The sequence below is a fragment of the Lycium ferocissimum genome, chromosome 4, assembly GCF_029784015.1.
Source record: "Lycium ferocissimum isolate CSIRO_LF1 chromosome 4, AGI_CSIRO_Lferr_CH_V1, whole genome shotgun sequence".
In the NCBI taxonomy this organism is placed as follows: domain Eukaryota; kingdom Viridiplantae; phylum Streptophyta; class Magnoliopsida; order Solanales; family Solanaceae; genus Lycium; species Lycium ferocissimum.
The window spans coordinates 29,782,277-29,799,508 of NC_081345.1; the positions used below are offsets into that span (position 1 = coordinate 29,782,277).

The 17,232-nt window shown below is 35.5% G+C and overlaps 2 protein-coding genes across 2 annotated transcripts; both read right to left on the bottom strand.

Annotated features, from left to right (window-relative positions):
• Window positions 1–5,846: 5,846 nt before the first annotated feature.
• On the bottom strand, window positions 5,847–9,628 carry LOC132052200 (heterogeneous nuclear ribonucleoprotein 1-like). Its single transcript, XM_059443602.1, has 6 exons — window positions 9,398–9,628; window positions 8,916–8,956; window positions 7,315–7,478; window positions 7,106–7,208; window positions 6,863–7,032; window positions 5,847–6,759 (listed from the first exon to the last, which is right to left on the bottom strand). Exons 1-6 carry the CDS (start codon window positions 9,586–9,588, stop codon window positions 6,214–6,216), a joined length of 1,215 nt encoding a protein of 404 aa, XP_059299585.1. The 5' UTR covers window positions 9,589–9,628; the 3' UTR covers window positions 5,847–6,213.
• Window positions 9,629–12,661: 3,033 nt separating this feature from the next.
• On the bottom strand, window positions 12,662–14,794 carry LOC132052201 (uncharacterized). Its single transcript, XM_059443603.1, has 2 exons — window positions 14,212–14,794; window positions 12,662–13,423 (listed from the first exon to the last, which is right to left on the bottom strand). The coding sequence occupies exons 1-2, from the start codon at window positions 14,663–14,665 to the stop codon at window positions 12,951–12,953; spliced, it is 927 nt and encodes a 308-aa protein (XP_059299586.1). The 5' UTR covers window positions 14,666–14,794; the 3' UTR covers window positions 12,662–12,950.
• Window positions 14,795–17,232: the final 2,438 nt, after the last annotated feature.

Here is a 17,232-nt window from a genome sequence, read left to right on the forward strand (position 1 = left end):
CATTGAATGACTCGGAGCCGTTTGTTTGTTGTCGACATACCCATCGCCTACCTTCGTTACGGTGTAATGTCCGTTTGTCTTTATCAATTACATTCAACCGGTGGAAGGCTTCCTCGTTACGCCCGCCTAATAATGTCTATTTGCGATGTCAAACTTCTTCTCTGAAGCTCTATTACGGCCCCGCCCACATCCAATTGCAAAGTGCTGGGATTCGATATGCCTTTTGAAAGTTTGCCTTCAAATGCCTTAAACAATAACGATGGTAGGCAAAGGGTGGCTTCCACCCTTGCAAATTGAACATATTGTGCAATATGCCAGTATTTTTGTCTGATATCACACATATTCCCATGCGATCCTTAGTAACGTGTTGCCTTAAGTAGTCCAAAAACATACCCCACGTACTAATGCTCTCATTAGCTGCAATTGCAAAAGCTAGAGGGAATATAGCTCCATTTGCATCCATTCCAACTGCAATTAGTAGCTTTATGTCGTATGCCCCATACACATGCGTTCCATCTATTGATATTACAGGCCGACAATGAGCAAAACCATCAATGCATGATTTGAATGCCTAAAACACAAACTCAAAAATATTCTTGGGCACGCTGACTTCGATTTGAGCTTCCATTCAACAACGATACCATGATTGAAGTGTTGTAGAGCGCCGTGTATCTCGACAACTTCTTGAAATAGCCCTCCCAATTGCCGTAAACTATCTCATGTGCACGCATACGCCCAAGATATGCCTTCCTCCTACTAACAGTTTTGCTATATACTTTCAGGACGGCTTTAATACAATCTTTAATAGGGAACTTTGAATAAGTTGAAATATCGGCATACGACGAACATTATATTAACACCAAAAATAAAATAAACTTAGGCGAAGGGGATACCTTGGGCTTTTTCCGATGTCGCCAACTAACACGGAGCAATCTGTATTGGTATCTAGGTTAACAATGATCATGCGGGAGGTCACCCATATCACAAGTGTGCTTTGTAGAACTTTGAAATAGTCCACATCTTTCGACGGTTTCCTTACCATGGAGCATCCATTCGCGATCTTGATATTTTCGCTTATGAGACTAATCGTCAAAGTTTTTGTATGGAATCGTCAACTTTAAACTCCTCGTCCACTGGATGCAATAAATCTTAACAGCCTTTGCAATGATTTTTTCGAGTTGAAAATCATGCTTTTTTCAATATGAGCTTTTTGTTTTAAAAGATCCACTGGCTCTTTCCACAAACTTCGCCGAATATGATCATCATCCCTAGTAAAGACAAAGAGTCTGAAGGCGATCTTGAAGATGATCGAATGGGGATCTCATCGGAATGCCATTGAATCGGGGTTTACTCTTCTTTGTTGAAATTGGCTTTGCGGCCCCGAACGAGCCGACTCTTCGTTCAAATGGTTGTTGTGAATTCGATTCCTGCTTGGTGTGCCGAACGGTTCATCATGTCTTCTCAGATTCTACTTGATATTGAGGATTAGTTCAACCTCAACCTCGTCCTCACTTTCCTCCGCATTAGGTATTTCCTGCTATCGCTCGATGATATCACCGTATAATTCGGATAATCCAGGACCATCCATAGCCAGGTCTTTGCACTATAATTTGGTGCAACCACACATTCTCCCTACATGTAGAGTATTTTAACTATTCTACATCAAATAATACTTTTTGATGTTAAAAAAAAATAGACGTACTCGATAGTAATCAATCGCACCAAAAACTTGAGAAAGGACCATCGGTTTGAGTAGTTGGATAAATGAGGATGTTCCAACTTTGATTCATCCATCTCGATTGAGGGCCGTCAATATGATCCATATCGAATGTATAACCCCTAAATAATATAATCGACATCATTAATGACATTCGATTGCCACTACACATAATAATAATAACGGAAAAGGGCCAAAATTACCCTTGAACTTTGAAAAATAGTTCATTCATACCGCCGTTATACTTTAGGATAATTATGCCACTTACGGTTATCTTGTAAGTCAATTATACCCTTACATCTGCTTGTTGCCACGTGGCATCATCTGGCCCTTCAAAAAATTATTTTACCCTCGAATAATTTTTTACAAAAATAACTCAATCCGACCAGATTTTTTTTTTAAAAAAAATAATACGGAATTATTTTTATATTTTTTTTGGAAAAATTATCCGTATTATTTTTCTTCGGAAAAAAAATTTGGAGTCATTGAGTTATTTTAGTGAGTAAAAATTATTTTGAGAGTAAAATAATTTTGAAGGGCCGGGATGATGCCACGGGTACGCTAGACAAGGGTATAATTGACCCCATGGTATAACTTTAAAGGTATAATTGGCCCTAAATATAGCGAGGTATGGATTGAACTATTTTTCAAAGTTCAGGGGTAATTTTGGCCCTTTTCCGTAATAATAATAATAATAATAATAATAATAATAATAATAATAATAATAATAATAATAATAATAATAATAATAATAATAATAATAATAATAATAATAATAATAATAATAATAATAATAATAATAATAATAATAATAATAATAATAATAATAATAATAATAATAATAATAATAATAATAATAATAATAATAATAATAATAATAATAATAATAATAATAATAATAATAATAATAATAATAATAATAATAATAACAACAACAACAACAACAACAACAACAACAACAAAAAACAACAACAACAACAATAATAATAATAATAATGTAAAAAATGAATATTTACCACTGCCCATCAAATTGCTGACTTAATCTATCCATAGGCATTTGACTCGTCAAAATGCCTTCATGAATACTCATGTCGGGGGTAATTGTGTTCATAAGTAAGTTACCTTGAGTGATTTGGGCCGAATTCTAGACGGGGGCTTCCCAACGATGTCTTTCGGGCTAGGGAGCCCTATCCATGAATTCCGGTCGATTAATGGGACCTTCTCTGTACATTTCAAGGACGTTTAAAGTTATGCATTCCCTATAATCATAAGGCGCCTTCAAATAATCCGTCAAAGAACCGTACGTCTTGAATGTACCTTAATCGTCCATAACTAGTTACACCTTGCGGCGTAAATGACATTGAATATTTTCCAATTATATTTAAATCAAAATCACTCCTACTAACTTGTAGTCTATTATACAAGCCTTGGGGCTTTTGAGAATTTTAAGTCAAGTGAAAACTTAACATGATATTTTGGGGAAGAATCATAGCGCTAATTATATTCCTCGAATATAATTTGTCCGTCCCAGAATAAAGAAACTCTAATTTTTGGAACATCTTCCATTTTTTGACTAATTTAGGAGGAATACAAAATGCAAAAACTGGATGAAACTTAGAATTTGTGTTAAAAATTGGATGAAACTTAGAATTTTTTCTCTCATTCGAAATATGTATTAATAGATTTGAAGTTTGAATATTGAACCAACGTATGCATGAAATTAGTGTGTCTTGCGGTGTTACGTCAAATCAATTAAGTACGGAGTGTTGCATAATGCATGAATTAACCGCTATGTCGGACCCCGCGAATAGCGCAATAAAATAATGCATTATGTCAGAATAACGCACTAAATTACTGCGTTATATGTGTATAACGCGATGAGAATTACTACGTTGTTTTATTTATAACGCGCATTTTTCTTGCGCTATACTCCTACACTATGTTATGTCACCTCAATTGTCATACAAAAAAAATGTCATAATTCGAATCAAACTTTAAGTGTTATATAACGTAATTTGACGAATAGTTACCAACCACACAAAATTCCATACAAAATTGAGTTACTATGTTATTTTTTGACTAATTTAGAGATATTAGTCATGTTATATCGTTGACTCTAGAAAACATATTCGACGCAATGGGTATGACATGGGAATTGGGTGAAGATTTTGAATACTCAAACAACCCGAACGAGAGATACAACCAACGTTACAACAATATGATGACAGAGGAGTGAAATTGGCGTATTAGGGAGGCTGCAGCACTGGAGCAAAAGTTAGCGTTAGTAGGGCTTAAACGCAAAAAAAAAAGGTACTATGTCAATGCCTCGTGGAACTCCACAAGAGTATAATTTTGCTCTTAACCGTTTTCGCGAAGAGAACAATCGGATGCAAATACGTTACCTTAGGGTAGAATATGGTGTACATGGTAGCACAAGATTTAGATCCAGTGGGATTCGGACGTGAGATGTACGGTGAAGATTAATATTTTTTTATATAAAGTAAGTAGGTAGGGTCATAAAAAGAGACCAACCCCCCCCCCCCCCCAAAACTAGGAGTACATGGGGGTTTGCAACTATATAAGTAGCACTTTCTTTTGTTATTAGACTACAACATATTCAATGTCGAGTAGTAGAAACTCAGCTTGGTCTTTACTCCTTCCAAAAGAACCAAATAGCAGTGATGATGAGAGTTCAAATCATAGCAGTTTTTCGAGCGATACCAGTGGTTTCAAACTAGATGAGCTAAATCCCCACCTTCTTATAAAGCGTAATGATGATTTCCGCAGTGTGAAATATTCAGATCCGTGAGAATATTATTGCGGTTTAGGCCGAGAATTGGCACATCGGCTTGCCGAATCAGAACGTCTTGTTCGTGACTTGAAAAATCTCAACGCTCCAATCCCAACAAGGTACTCCATAACCATGCCTCAAGTAGGTCCGGAAACTTGCGAGCTTGCCGTGTAAAGGATTAGAAAAGAAAATAACAGAATGCTGGCAAGACGATGTAGATTTTACATGCTAAAGTTGGTCGAAGAATAAGCATCATCAACCGGTAGAGAACTAACATCTACTGAAAAAAGATGTGTCTTAATAAACCGCCAATATTTTTCTAAGGACGATATTGAGGACTTCTATTCTGATAATGATTAAGAATGTTGTGATTTTAGTTTTAAGTTTAATTTATGATGATATTGTTATTTTGAAGAATATTAGTATGTTTAGTTTTTCATCAACTCAAGGGCATGAATTGATGAATGTATTTTAAGTTTTTTTTTTTTTAATGATTGTATTTTTACTACTTTTGGTTTATTATTAATGAACAAGTTTAAGTATTCGTAAAGAACTTAAAGCTAATGACACCAAGCCTTTAAACAAAAATGGCGTTCGAGCACTTTTCAATCACTAAAATGGCAATCCGAAGATTTTTTTTATCCTTAATGTATTAAGCCTACCTTATTAATCGCACAAAAATAAATAGGATTCTATATAAAATATTGAAGTTTCGGGGTCCCGAAGCATGATTAATCTATGATCAATGTACGTTAAAAAGTGTAATGAAAGAGGGGTTAACCAAAAGGGCCAAAAAAAAAAAAAAACACGGACCCCTTTAGCGAGTAAATTACTGCGCTAAAGCACTTAACGGAGCCGTCCCCGTTAACTGCTTTAGCGCAGTAAATTACTACGCTAAAAGCAGTTTTGTAATATTTTTTTTTTTTGTTGAGGTACTGGTACTTTTTTTGAGTTTAAAATAAACAAAACGGGTTGTGTGAAATAAAATGACGGGGCGGATCCGGTGATTGGGGGTAATTATAGGGGGAAATGAGTTAGGTCATTGTGATTGTGACACGTGGCAGACCGTGTAACTTAAGAGCAAATTTGGCCCATAGTATAATGATAAGGACACAATTGACCCAATAGTATAACTAAGGGTATAAATAAACTATTTACAAAAGTTCAGAGGTATATCTAGCCCATGATATAACGGTAAGGGCACAATTAACCTAATAGTATAATGAAAGGTCTAAATAAACTATTTTCGAAAGTTCAGTGGTATTTTGGCCCTTTTCCGATAATTATAAGTACTTCTCTTGCTTTCTAAAGTAAAAGCTCGTCCACGAGCATACAGTATCATTATATCACTTCAATGGCTTTCACAAAGGTGTCATCTACAATTGAAATGTGGAGTTTCAATTGGAGAGGTGTCTAAATATTTCTAGCATGGATTCAAAAACATTTTCAACTTCCTTTACTTACAATATGATGGTTGCTTAACTTATAAAGTTAAAACAAGAACTATGCTATCCTATCATTATCCCAAAGTTAACAGGCTAATACATCTACTGGAAGTTAGTGGGGTGAGGAATAACTTTATGCACCAAAATCATCAACTCCAAAAGAAACAAAAACCATCACCATTCACCAGAGACTTTACACCTAGATGGTACCCGTCAAAAGTCATCAAATCCAGTTCTTGCCACCTCAAAGTCAAACTTTGTCACTTCCAATAAGGATGAAACCTTCCATTAGCACCGCTATTTCCATATGCATTGGCACCACCGTTTCCCCCACCACTGCTGCCACCACTACCATAACCTTTTGCACCACCATAACCAGCAGGATTGCCACCACCTATATATCCGCCTTTACCCCCATCATTCCAGCCGCCACCACTCCCATAACCAGTACCACTGCCATAGTAGGCAGGTGCACCATAGCTGCCGCCACCATAAGCAGCTGCACCATACATAGCTCCACCAAACCCAAAGCCATAACCGTATCCACCATATCCAGGGTAAAATCCTGCAGGACCTGCACCATAACTTCCTGCAAACTTGCCATACCCGCCATAGTCACTGTATCCTTCATATCCTCCGTATCCACCATACCCTCTACCCATCTTTCCACCATATCCACCACCAAAACCCTCTACAGAACCACCAATGCCACCATATGATTTTGAACTACTCCCACCACGATGTAGCCGGTTTTCACTTGCATGTTCAACACCAGCTCTCTTTGGCTCCGCCCTCTTAATTTCAACCTGAAGAATACAAAAACAAAAATTGTTAAAATTGTTTCCTCAAAAGTAAAAGACGCAATAATCAGTTCAGGACACGGGGACAGTATAAAGTCCTATTACCCACTTGTTTACCACGAAGTTCATGCATATGGCCGTTAGATAAAACCTTTTCAACTGCTTCTTCATTATCAAAAGTCACAAACCCAAATCCTCGGGACCGACCAGTGATTTGATCCAGCATGATCTGATGCTCCACGACATAGCCATAAGAAGAAAAATATTCCTTCAACTCATCTGAAATTAATCGCTAGGTTAAAGGAGCAACTTTTTTTGACCGACAGAAATAAGAAATGATACCATGTATTACCTTCAGTTAAAGATAACGGAAGACCACCAATAAAGATTTTCTTTGTTTTCAATGCTCCTTTAACATGCATGTCCTCCTTAGATACTGTTTTCTTCACTTCCACCTTATACACGAAATATAATATACTCTTTGAAACATAAACCTAGGCGAAGAGTAATAGTAAATAAAGGAAAAATGAGACAATGTAGTGCTTTCAGGAGAAAATCTACCGCTCTACCATCTATGATATGATCTTCCTCTAAAACTTTATTTGCAATTTCCGGGTCAGCATATGTGACAAATCCAAATCCTCGTGGCCTTCCAGAGATTCTATCCATCATTATTACAGAATCAGTTATCTCTCCAAACTGGCTGAAATGCTTCCTAAAAGATTCTGGAAAGTAAAACACCGTATACAGAATGAGGTTAGAGCAAAGATAGCCCGATATCATGAAAACAGGAATGCAGATAAAGTAGATGTACTAATCTTAGAAAAGAGAGGTAGATGTGAAACATAGTTTACTTCGGCAAACTATTTTGAGGTCTGTCACTGTTAGCTGATGCCTCATGTTAGAAACTAACTCGTCCTAAAGACATTATCAGATGATTTTAAGACCATTTTCTTCAAGAAATCTTTAGCATATCCCATACTCCAGATATCACCGAAACACATGTTCTGTTATACTAAAACAGTTTGCACCATGAACTCAATATGCAGTTTGCGTCTAAAAAGAAGCATGATACTGTTACTTCTAATCAGGGAACTATAGCTTGTGCTGGAAACAAATATTTCTGCATGACTTTATCACCCATTAAAAAAAAAAAAAAAGCAATAAAAGAATATGCTTAATGGCTTTATAAATCAAACAAGCCATATCCGCATGGCCAGAATCCACAGGAGAAGTGAACGTCCACATTTCATATTTCCATCTTCTTTCATTTTTAAGTAGAGTATGGCTTAGATTCAATCTTATGCCTAAAGATACAGCACAATTTTTTCAAATATGATGCTCATTCATAACAACACCTGAGTGAGTATTGTGATGTGGCCAAGCGACAAATACGAAGACATCTAAGAAGACTTAATAAATGACCACTTACAGCACATTAGTGATATATCATCAAGCATGCTTCAGCCAGGTTGTCCAGGCAACACACTATTTTTAAGATCCAGGGATATGCTTAGATGAAAGGCAATTGATATGAATACAGCACACCAAGATGCAATAGAAGGCTAATGTCAATATAGAAGATTATTACTGATTTTGATACCGTAAAATAAGTTGGATATGCAACAACGATTTTTTTTTTTTTTTTTTTAAGTGTGCAGCAACCAATTTTTAAAAAACTTTAACTACATAACAACCGAGGTATAACTGAAGAAAAAGCAGAGCAAGTTGACAACTGCATTAGCTACTTAACCAAAATTCCGATGTGAAACTACCCATACATAAATGAAAATCCATATTTTTGTCCAAGTCAAGACCATGGTAATCTCACTTCCAAGGCTTATTCATTACAAAATAAGACAGTGTCAATGTGAAAACAGTTGAAAACATATCCACATTCATAAGAGAGAGAAAATGTAGTGCTAGAACACATTCAAATACAGTCAAACAAAGAAAGCACTTGCAAATAAGCAGCAGTTTAGTTGCACATTAAAGCAAATATTACTCTAAAAATATCAAAACTGAGGCAAATAGATTTGGCGCAATCACAATTAGCTAAGAGTATAAAAGAATTCTAACATTGCAAGTAAAAACAGAGGGTCCTATTTAAGACGTAATATGCACAATGATACAAAGCAAGATAGCATCAATAAATTCAATACCTTCGGTTGTCTCCCAAGCAATGCCTCCAACAAAAAGTTTTCTATCAACAAGAAAAATAACATTATGTCGGCATAAACTCATATACATATTTGTAAATTACAAAATGGGGTTTTCCATATCTTCCAGTTCCTCTCATCAAGACAATACAACAATTGGGTAACATTCAAACGACCGAACAAAAAAATCATTCTAAGACAAAGTTGTGACCTGCCACAAGCTATAAGGTACTCCCTCCGTCCCAATTTAAGTGTCTTATTTTCCTTTTTGATCTGTCCCAAAAAGAGTGACTTTCTCTATTTAGTAAGTTGACAATTCAAACATTCTACAAGTTTTAAAACCCAAGATTCAAGGGACATTTTAGTGACCACAAGATTCAAAAATGTCTTTTTATTCCTTAATCTTTTGTGTACAGTCAAACTAAGACACTTAAATTGTGACAGAGGGAGTATAAACTACGCTACAAACTAAGCTACAAACTAACCCTGTTGAAGATTCATTGATTGAATGTTTTAATTCATGGCCTGTCCTATCGTCTACTTTATCAGTCATTTCTATATCTTCACGGGTTTCTGAAGATCCCATTTGTTGGTCGGTTTCCTCGTTTTGTTCCTCAAACTGTTCTTCTTCATCATCGTAAAGAGCTATCCTTGGCTCAGTTACATCAAAATCCATAGTATTTTGTACCAGATTATTATTTCCAACAACACCTACAGCTTGATAGATTCAACTACTCCAGCATGCAGCTAGCTTTAGGTGTTGATCGATTAGTGAGGAAAGGAGTTGAGTTTTGTGATTGAGTAAACCCTAGCTTTGAGCGGTAAACTAAAATTTGCCGCCGAATGAGATTTTTCTGGTAAATCAAATACTTTCAAAGAAAAAGGAATTTTTGACCTATTCAACCCATTATTATTTAAGACATTTAACAAAGATAGTACATTTTTTAAAACTTTTACCAAAATAGATTAAACGTATTTCTATTTCTCACTAACGTTTTCTAAATTATTTTATTCAAAAAATCAAAAGGCAAAAACTAACTGTAAATGGTGTTAGAAAGAGGTTTGCATTAATCATGAGTCACGATATAAACAAAAACGTTATCCGCAGTAACGTTTTAATTTACTCAATTAATATGACCTCGTTTCACGCGACAACATTTTCTTGGTTCACATTTTCTTTCAATCTTTGCGGCCACAGGCATGTGGGAACAACCATTTGTTTTAGGGCTTTGTGGCCCGCCATTTCCGCCGATCGTTCAAATTTCAAATCCCACCAGTGATACATGAAAAAGTGTATTTGGGTGAGATTTTGTTGTCAATGGTGTGAAAACCTTGGGATTGTTTCGATTTCTTAAATTACAACCGTGAAATAGTTACTGCAAACAAGTCTAAGAAAAAATTGATGCAGTTTAGGAAATTCTTTAAAAAAGTGATATCCTTTCTCATGTATTATTAATTAATGCAAGGTTTACATCTGTTTTTTTTTTTTTTTTTTTTGTATATTATCAAATTGTTGTTGCGACTTTTCCAAATGCCGAAACCCGATTGAAGTTTCATGAGCTTTTTTGCTATCCTGTTTTATTTGATTCGAAATTTTGTGACTACAATTCTGATTTGCTGTGTAATATTATTTATTTTCTGATTTTTCTAAAATGCTATTATATATTTGCTTGAATGCTGTTGAAATTTGAGGTTGTGTTAACATTTTAAAAATGGGTTTTGCTGTAAAAAAGGTATTGACAATGAGAATTTGAGATTCAAATAATGATTATGTAAAATATATGTGTAGAATAGCGTAGAAAAAAATTATAGAAACAGGAGGTGAATGAAGATTTATGTGAGAGATGGAACACTTGATGGTCTTGTTACAGTTGATTGCTTTCAAAGATTGATCAAACCACAAGGAGCTGCGGAAGAAGTATCGAAACCATTGAGACAAAAATTATCAGGCAGGGGTGTAATCTTTAAGCAAAGAATCGTGGCTGACTGTAATATTTTAAAGGGTATACTAGTCAAATCAATTCATGTAAGGAGCAGAAAGTCGTTGCTGAGAGTAACGTTTTAAGGTTAAATCGTTACTCACAGTAACACCTTATACTTCCGTTAAATCCGTATGCCGTTAGTTTTGCCCGTTAATTCTTTGAAATAAAATAACTTATAAAACGCTACTGAGACATACGTTTATTCTATTTTGATAAAAATTCAAAAAATTATATTATTTTTGTTAAATGTTTTAAATAATGAATTATTTCGGTTAAAAATTCAAGAAAAAGCAACTACTTTTAGAGCAAATATGGTACAAAGTATCTTTTCGGGGAATATGTCTCGAGCATTGAAGTTGGTAAATACTCTCACTTAAAAAAAAATACTTAACTCCTTAAAAAATACTTCGTGGCTAATTTGATTAAACAACTCTTAATTGAATAGGTATTGAAATTTGATAAATTAAGACCTTATAAATATAAATTTGAAAAAAATAAGATTAATTCTTTATCGATTTAGTAATTAGACACTCTTATTTAAGGAAAAAAAAAGGCTATGAACATTCTAAAACTTTTTGAACAGGAGGGAGTATAGTGCACCAACATGATCTCAGGGGTGGCCGTTCACCGACATCTTAAGGTAAGTGGAATGTTTATGTATTGCATTTAAGTTTTTAATCTTTTGTTATACATAGGGAAAGAAAAAATATTGGAGTTTGAATTGTGATAGTAGTTCAAAATTTGATGAAAATTTTCCAGAATTTTATGCTTTTTTGGCTCGGGTATTTTTATCAAACTTTATTTTTTGCATTAAATATGGCTAAATGTTGAAATAATTTTGAAACAATTAGTGCTTTACTTGAGCTGAGGACCATCTAAGCGGTCATCTCTACAAGGCAGGATAAGCCCCAACGCGCATACACTCTCTACTCCTCGCACCCCACTTTGTGAAATTACACCAGATATGTTGTTGCTTAAATACTCCCTTCGGTTCAAAAAAAGTATCCACTTACCAAATTAAAAAATAACTAACCTTACTTTTCCAGAGTTGCCCTTATTAAGTGTTAAGTGACCAAATCCCAACACTCGTTTAATCAGGAGTAGTTTAGTTAAATTACTTATTTTTCCCTAGGAATTAATATTTTCTTAAGGGGTGTGTAACTTGCTAAGGGGACACTCTTTTGACCAAATCCCAACACTCGTTTAATCAAGAATAGTTTAGTCAAATTACTTATTTTTCCCTAAAAATTAGTATTTTCTTAAGGAGTGTGTAAATTGCTAAGTGGGCACCCTTTTTGAACGGAGGGAGTATTAATTAGTGGTCCAGAAAGTGACTATTTACCCATTTCGTCCCTTTTATTCTTGTCTTGAAGTCTTTGGTCTTTACCTTTGGAAAAATTTCTCAGCCATCAGTTCTTTGCTCAGAGATAATTTTTAGTAACCAATTCATCTCGTTCATTTTGTTATGTGACAAGTTTGCGGGATTGTGTTTACTCTCGACATCATTCTTGTTATGCTTTAAAGGCCGCAATTGCAACAAGAAGCTTTCTGTCAGCAAAATTCTCTCCGACTCATCAATTATGAGTCAATCAACTCATTGATACTACGAGATGATATATTCCAATCCAGAATACCATTGGATCCCATTCACCAAAGCTCTGAAGAAATATTTAATGACAGTTCATCTACCAATAAGCTGCGGATTTTGGTCATATAACTAAGTTTCTGAGAGAAAGCAACACAATTAAAAAGACTCAAAAGAGTGTGTCAGCAAAATCAGCAAGTTATAGTACAAAGAACAAATAAATTATTGCTTCAAGAACTACATTATCATATACAATGACAGAAAAATGTAGACTACGAGTGGGGCTGTGTGCAAGTTGGTCCCGACACCACAGTTATCCAAAAAAAAAAAAAAAAAAAAATGGTAGAATACAGGATTCGGCATATGATTGACACACCCAAAAGGCAATCACAATTCACAAAGACCTACATAAAACTAGCTAGTAAAAACCATCTAGTACGGTTTTTGGAGGAACATCAATCTTCTAACACTTCATTCATCATCATCATCATCAAATTCCTCCTCTTCTTCTTCGTCACCAACTTCCGGCTCATCTTCTACATCGTCTACAATGAAACCCCCCAGTGTTTCATCCTCTTCATCTTCTTCTTCATCTTCCTCATATTCTTCTTCAGAGGGTCTAGCCTTATGTTGTGTGGAAGGTTTTTTCCGTTTTGCATTAGACTTGTCCTTGGACCTTGTCACGTATTTAGGTCCCTGAAGCTTCTTAGATCTCGTGAGCAGGTCCTTCTCATCTTCACTTTCGCCAGTCCACTCATCATCATCTGCCTCGCCTTTTTTCTTCCGTTTTCTCCTACCACCCTTTCTGCCTTTTCTATCAGAATCCTCATCATCATCACTCTCTGCTTGTTCCTCCTCAATAAACCAATTCCAGTTCTTTATCTCCCGAATCATTTTCTTAGGATAACCATCGAATTCATGTCCCATCACCAGAAAACCAAACTCTGCATTAAGCAAAAGACCAATCAGGAGATTCATCACAAGCAATCAGAGAGTCGTATCTAGCTTAAATCAATAATAAAATAATTCAAGTTACATCAAAACGGCCAATGTAAATACAGTCTTATCCACCATAAATCCTCTGACTGAATCGAGAAAATGATAAAAATGGCCCGTTATGTTTGAAGGTAGGTTCAAAATAGTCCCTTAAGTATGCACTGAACAGTTTTGGTCCTTTAAATTTGTCAAAAGTTAACACTTTCAGTCTCCATCAAATATTTTGAACCTACGCTCAAACATAAGGGACCATTTTTATCATTTCCTCGACTGAATGAAATGAGCAGAAAAAATGCAGATGATTCATATAAGGCAAACTCTGAACAAAGTCAACGCCAGAACCCAGAAATATGGACATAGTCGAACTCTTATTCAAGATTTCAATCCCAATTGGACAGCCACTATTCTGAAGGCTTTCAGCTAACTGGTCTCCATTTCCAGCTCCTACTTAGTACCACTTTATCTCAACGCTAAAAATCGTTCTTCCCAAGGTACAATAGTGTTTGTAAAAATCAACTACAATAACAAATTTCTAGGCACGACAAATAATCAGATTATAACAATGGAACAAAATGGATTCAGATGATTCAAATAACAAAGCCAACTAGTTAAGAATTGATGGTAAATACTTGAACTGATTGAATATTTTCAATTCATGGTAAAAGTGAAGCAACTTGGAAATCAATTGAGCATTGAAATTCGAGAGGCAAAGAAACAAATAGTGGAAAAATCAAACCTTGAACAGGGTCAATGCCCGAAATATCAACATGCTCCAGGTCAAATTCAATCCCTTCAGGACACGAACTACTCTGAAGACTTTCAGCAAATTGGGTCTCCATTTCCATCTCTTTCTCGCCACCCCTTTTATCTTCATCGTCAAAATCAATTCTTTTCAAGGTATACCAAATCGCTTTCTTGGCAGATACACAGAACATGTCACCATTCTCCATTTCGCCTCTTTCAAACTTCCTAAAAGTACTAACTTTACCAGCTTTATTGCTGTATACCCAAATGGGGTTCCTTCCAACAACTTCAAACTTAACCTTAGTTTCATCTTTGTGGATTTCGAACAAGATTTGACGGCGAGAAACGGTTTTGTCATCGGAGGTAAACCCGAGTCCTCTACCAAACTCTATGGTTGAACCGGGTTTGAGTCGGGTTTTGGACCCATCTGTACCTTCAATTTCCATTTTACTTCAAAACTAAGGAGTAACGGATGAACCGCCAGAGTTTTCCATTTCGTTGTCGCGATTTTTGTAATGGTGCTTGCTACTTTTGAGTCTCGGCTTTATTTACTAGTCGGTTATACAGAGTGGTATAGAATTGAATACTCATAATTTATTAAACGGAAAAGGGTCAAATATACCCCTGTACTATCATAAAAGGTTGAGATCCCTTCGAGATTGTAAATAGTTTTATTGGACTATTTTATTTGATATTTTTTAAAATTGTCCATTGGACTTAGAATAAAGATAACTCTGAAGCACACCATGTTTTCAAATATAATTATCTCCTCTCTCCCACAACCTTTGCCACCATCGTACCACCATCTCCACATCATTTCAAAAAAAAAAAAACAATGATAACATTATATTTATCATCTATTGCCTCTTAAAGCTAAGAATATAACACCAAAAAAAAAAAAAAAATTGTACGTAAATGTACTTTAAGTAAACTTTTTTACAACGCTAATGAAATCCCAAAATAGTCTTTGGTGAACATGCCTAAGAGTCATCCAAGAAACTTGAGTTTTTGAGATCTCACAAAACGTTTTTGTTAGATCACATACAAATTTCGGTCGCCAAATATTGAAGGTGGAGATGGTGGCAAAAGTTGTGGAGGGGAAGGAGATGGTAGTGGTGGAAGAAGAAGGGAAGAGAGGGTAAATGGAAGGGGCATCTATGTGATGTCCACCTCACCGAGTGTTTATTCCATGTCCATCATGGACAATTTTAACGAAAGGGTATATTTAAAACCAAAGTTAAGACTTATATTGGACCCAAAGTGAGTTATTACCCAAAGTATAACGAGAAGGGTATATTTAACACTTTTCTGATAGTATAGGGGTATATTTGACCCTTTTCCGTTTATTAAATGCTAATAAAAATTGAGAGACGAGAGTGTAAATAATTTTATTGGACTATTTTATTTGATATTTTTTAAAATTTTGAAAAAGATTCTGAAGCATGTTTTCAAATATAATTACGCCAAATACGTATTACAATTTCAAAAATCAATATGGGCCTTTTGCTAAGAATATAACACCAAAAAAAAATAAAAAAAAATTGTATATGCAATAATGAAGTTTCAAGTGCCTGAGAGTCCTCCAAGATAACGAGGAGATTCACGATGATGTCATACATCGTATTGGCAATGGATGAAGTGAAGGTTCCCATCTGGTGTTTTGTATGATAAGAATGTGTCGTTAAGACTTAAAGGTGGGTTTTATTGAGTGGTAGTTAGATCGTTATGTTGTAAGGGGCAGCGTGTTGACCTGTTAAGAAAGATCTTGACCAGAAGATGAAGGTACCAGAAATGAGGATGATGGATGTGTGGGCATACCCGAAGAGATAAGATTAGGAATGAAGTGATTCGAGATAAGGTGGCCCCCGTGGTGGACAAGGTGTGGGAAGGGAGGTTGAGATGGTTCGGACGTGTGCAAAGGAGAGGAGTCTGTTACACCCCGTACCTCGGAGAAGCAATGGTTAAATTTGAATGTAAGTATGTCGAGCTATGGTTAGGTAAAACAACTTTGGATTGTGAGGAATGAAGCAATTATTCACAGAAATGATTTTAATTATGACCAAATTGTTAGTGATGTTATTACTAATGGAAATTGGGATGTAAATCACTTACGACTTCACGAATATCTTCTTGAACACATCAACTCCATTGACATAGGTAATCGGGATCTAATTGATACTCCTATTCGGATCTTAGAAGAATGGTACTTTTTCTCTGTTTCACTCGAGACATATTAGATAGAAAAATGAGGTTTCTTATTTTTTAAAGAAGATCTGGCATAAGAATTTACCTTTTAAAATGTCTTTCTTAATGTGGGGATTTTTGAAAAGAAGCTTGCCTTTTAATGATACTATTGCTTCTAGATTTGGGATTGACGATGATGCGTGTGTTTTTGTCCTATTGATCAAAGAGATACTATGCACCACACTTTCATTAGTGGGAAAATTCTTTGAACAAATGTGAATTTCTTTGGAAATCCGTTGGAATTTCTTGGGAGGATGTACCTATCAGGTGTATGCTTTAAAAGTGGTGGAATATCAGGCCAAAAAATTCACTTCATCAAACTATTCTATGGGTTGTCTCCAAAGCAAAGAGTAATACTGAATGGAGTTCTAGGTGGGAAAATATGTATCGACAAGTTATGGGCCTTATTCCCAAGATTGAATGTATTGTGGTTAAATGATTGAAGCCCCCTGAAAATTGGGTGAAGATTAACACTGATGGAAGCAAGGATGCAATTGGTAGAAAGTGGAATTGGAGGAATTTCTAAAGATCACGGAGGAATAATTATCATGGCCTTTGCTCGAAAGGGTGGGTATGGATACTAGGAATATGGCTGAAGCCAAGGCTGCTCTAAATAGCCTGGAATGGTGTTATCGAAATGGGCATAGCAATGTAATCTTGGAATGTGATTCAAAGATTGTGGTTGAGATGATCAAAGGCAACTACCATATCCATTGGCAAATGAAGAGCATTATTACTCACATTCAAAATATATCAAGTACTATTACTT

Coding starts and splice junctions, on each gene's coding strand:
- LOC132052200 (XM_059443602.1), bottom strand. CDS start 9,588: ATGGATTTTGATGTAACTGAGCCAAGGATAGCTCTTTACGATGATGAA. Junction 7,209..7,314: donor ATATCATAGATGGTAGAGCG/GTAGATTTTCTC, acceptor TTCGTGTATAAG/GTGGAAGTGAAGAAAACAGT. Junction 7,033..7,105: donor TCCGTTATCTTTAACTGAAG/GTAATACATGGT, acceptor GATTAATTTCAG/ATGAGTTGAAGGAATATTTT.
- LOC132052201 (XM_059443603.1), bottom strand. CDS start 14,665: ATGGAAATTGAAGGTACAGATGGGTCCAAAACCCGACTCAAACCCGGT. Junction 13,424..14,211: donor GGGCATTGACCCTGTTCAAG/GTTTGATTTTTC, acceptor TGCTTAATGCAG/AGTTTGGTTTTCTGGTGATG.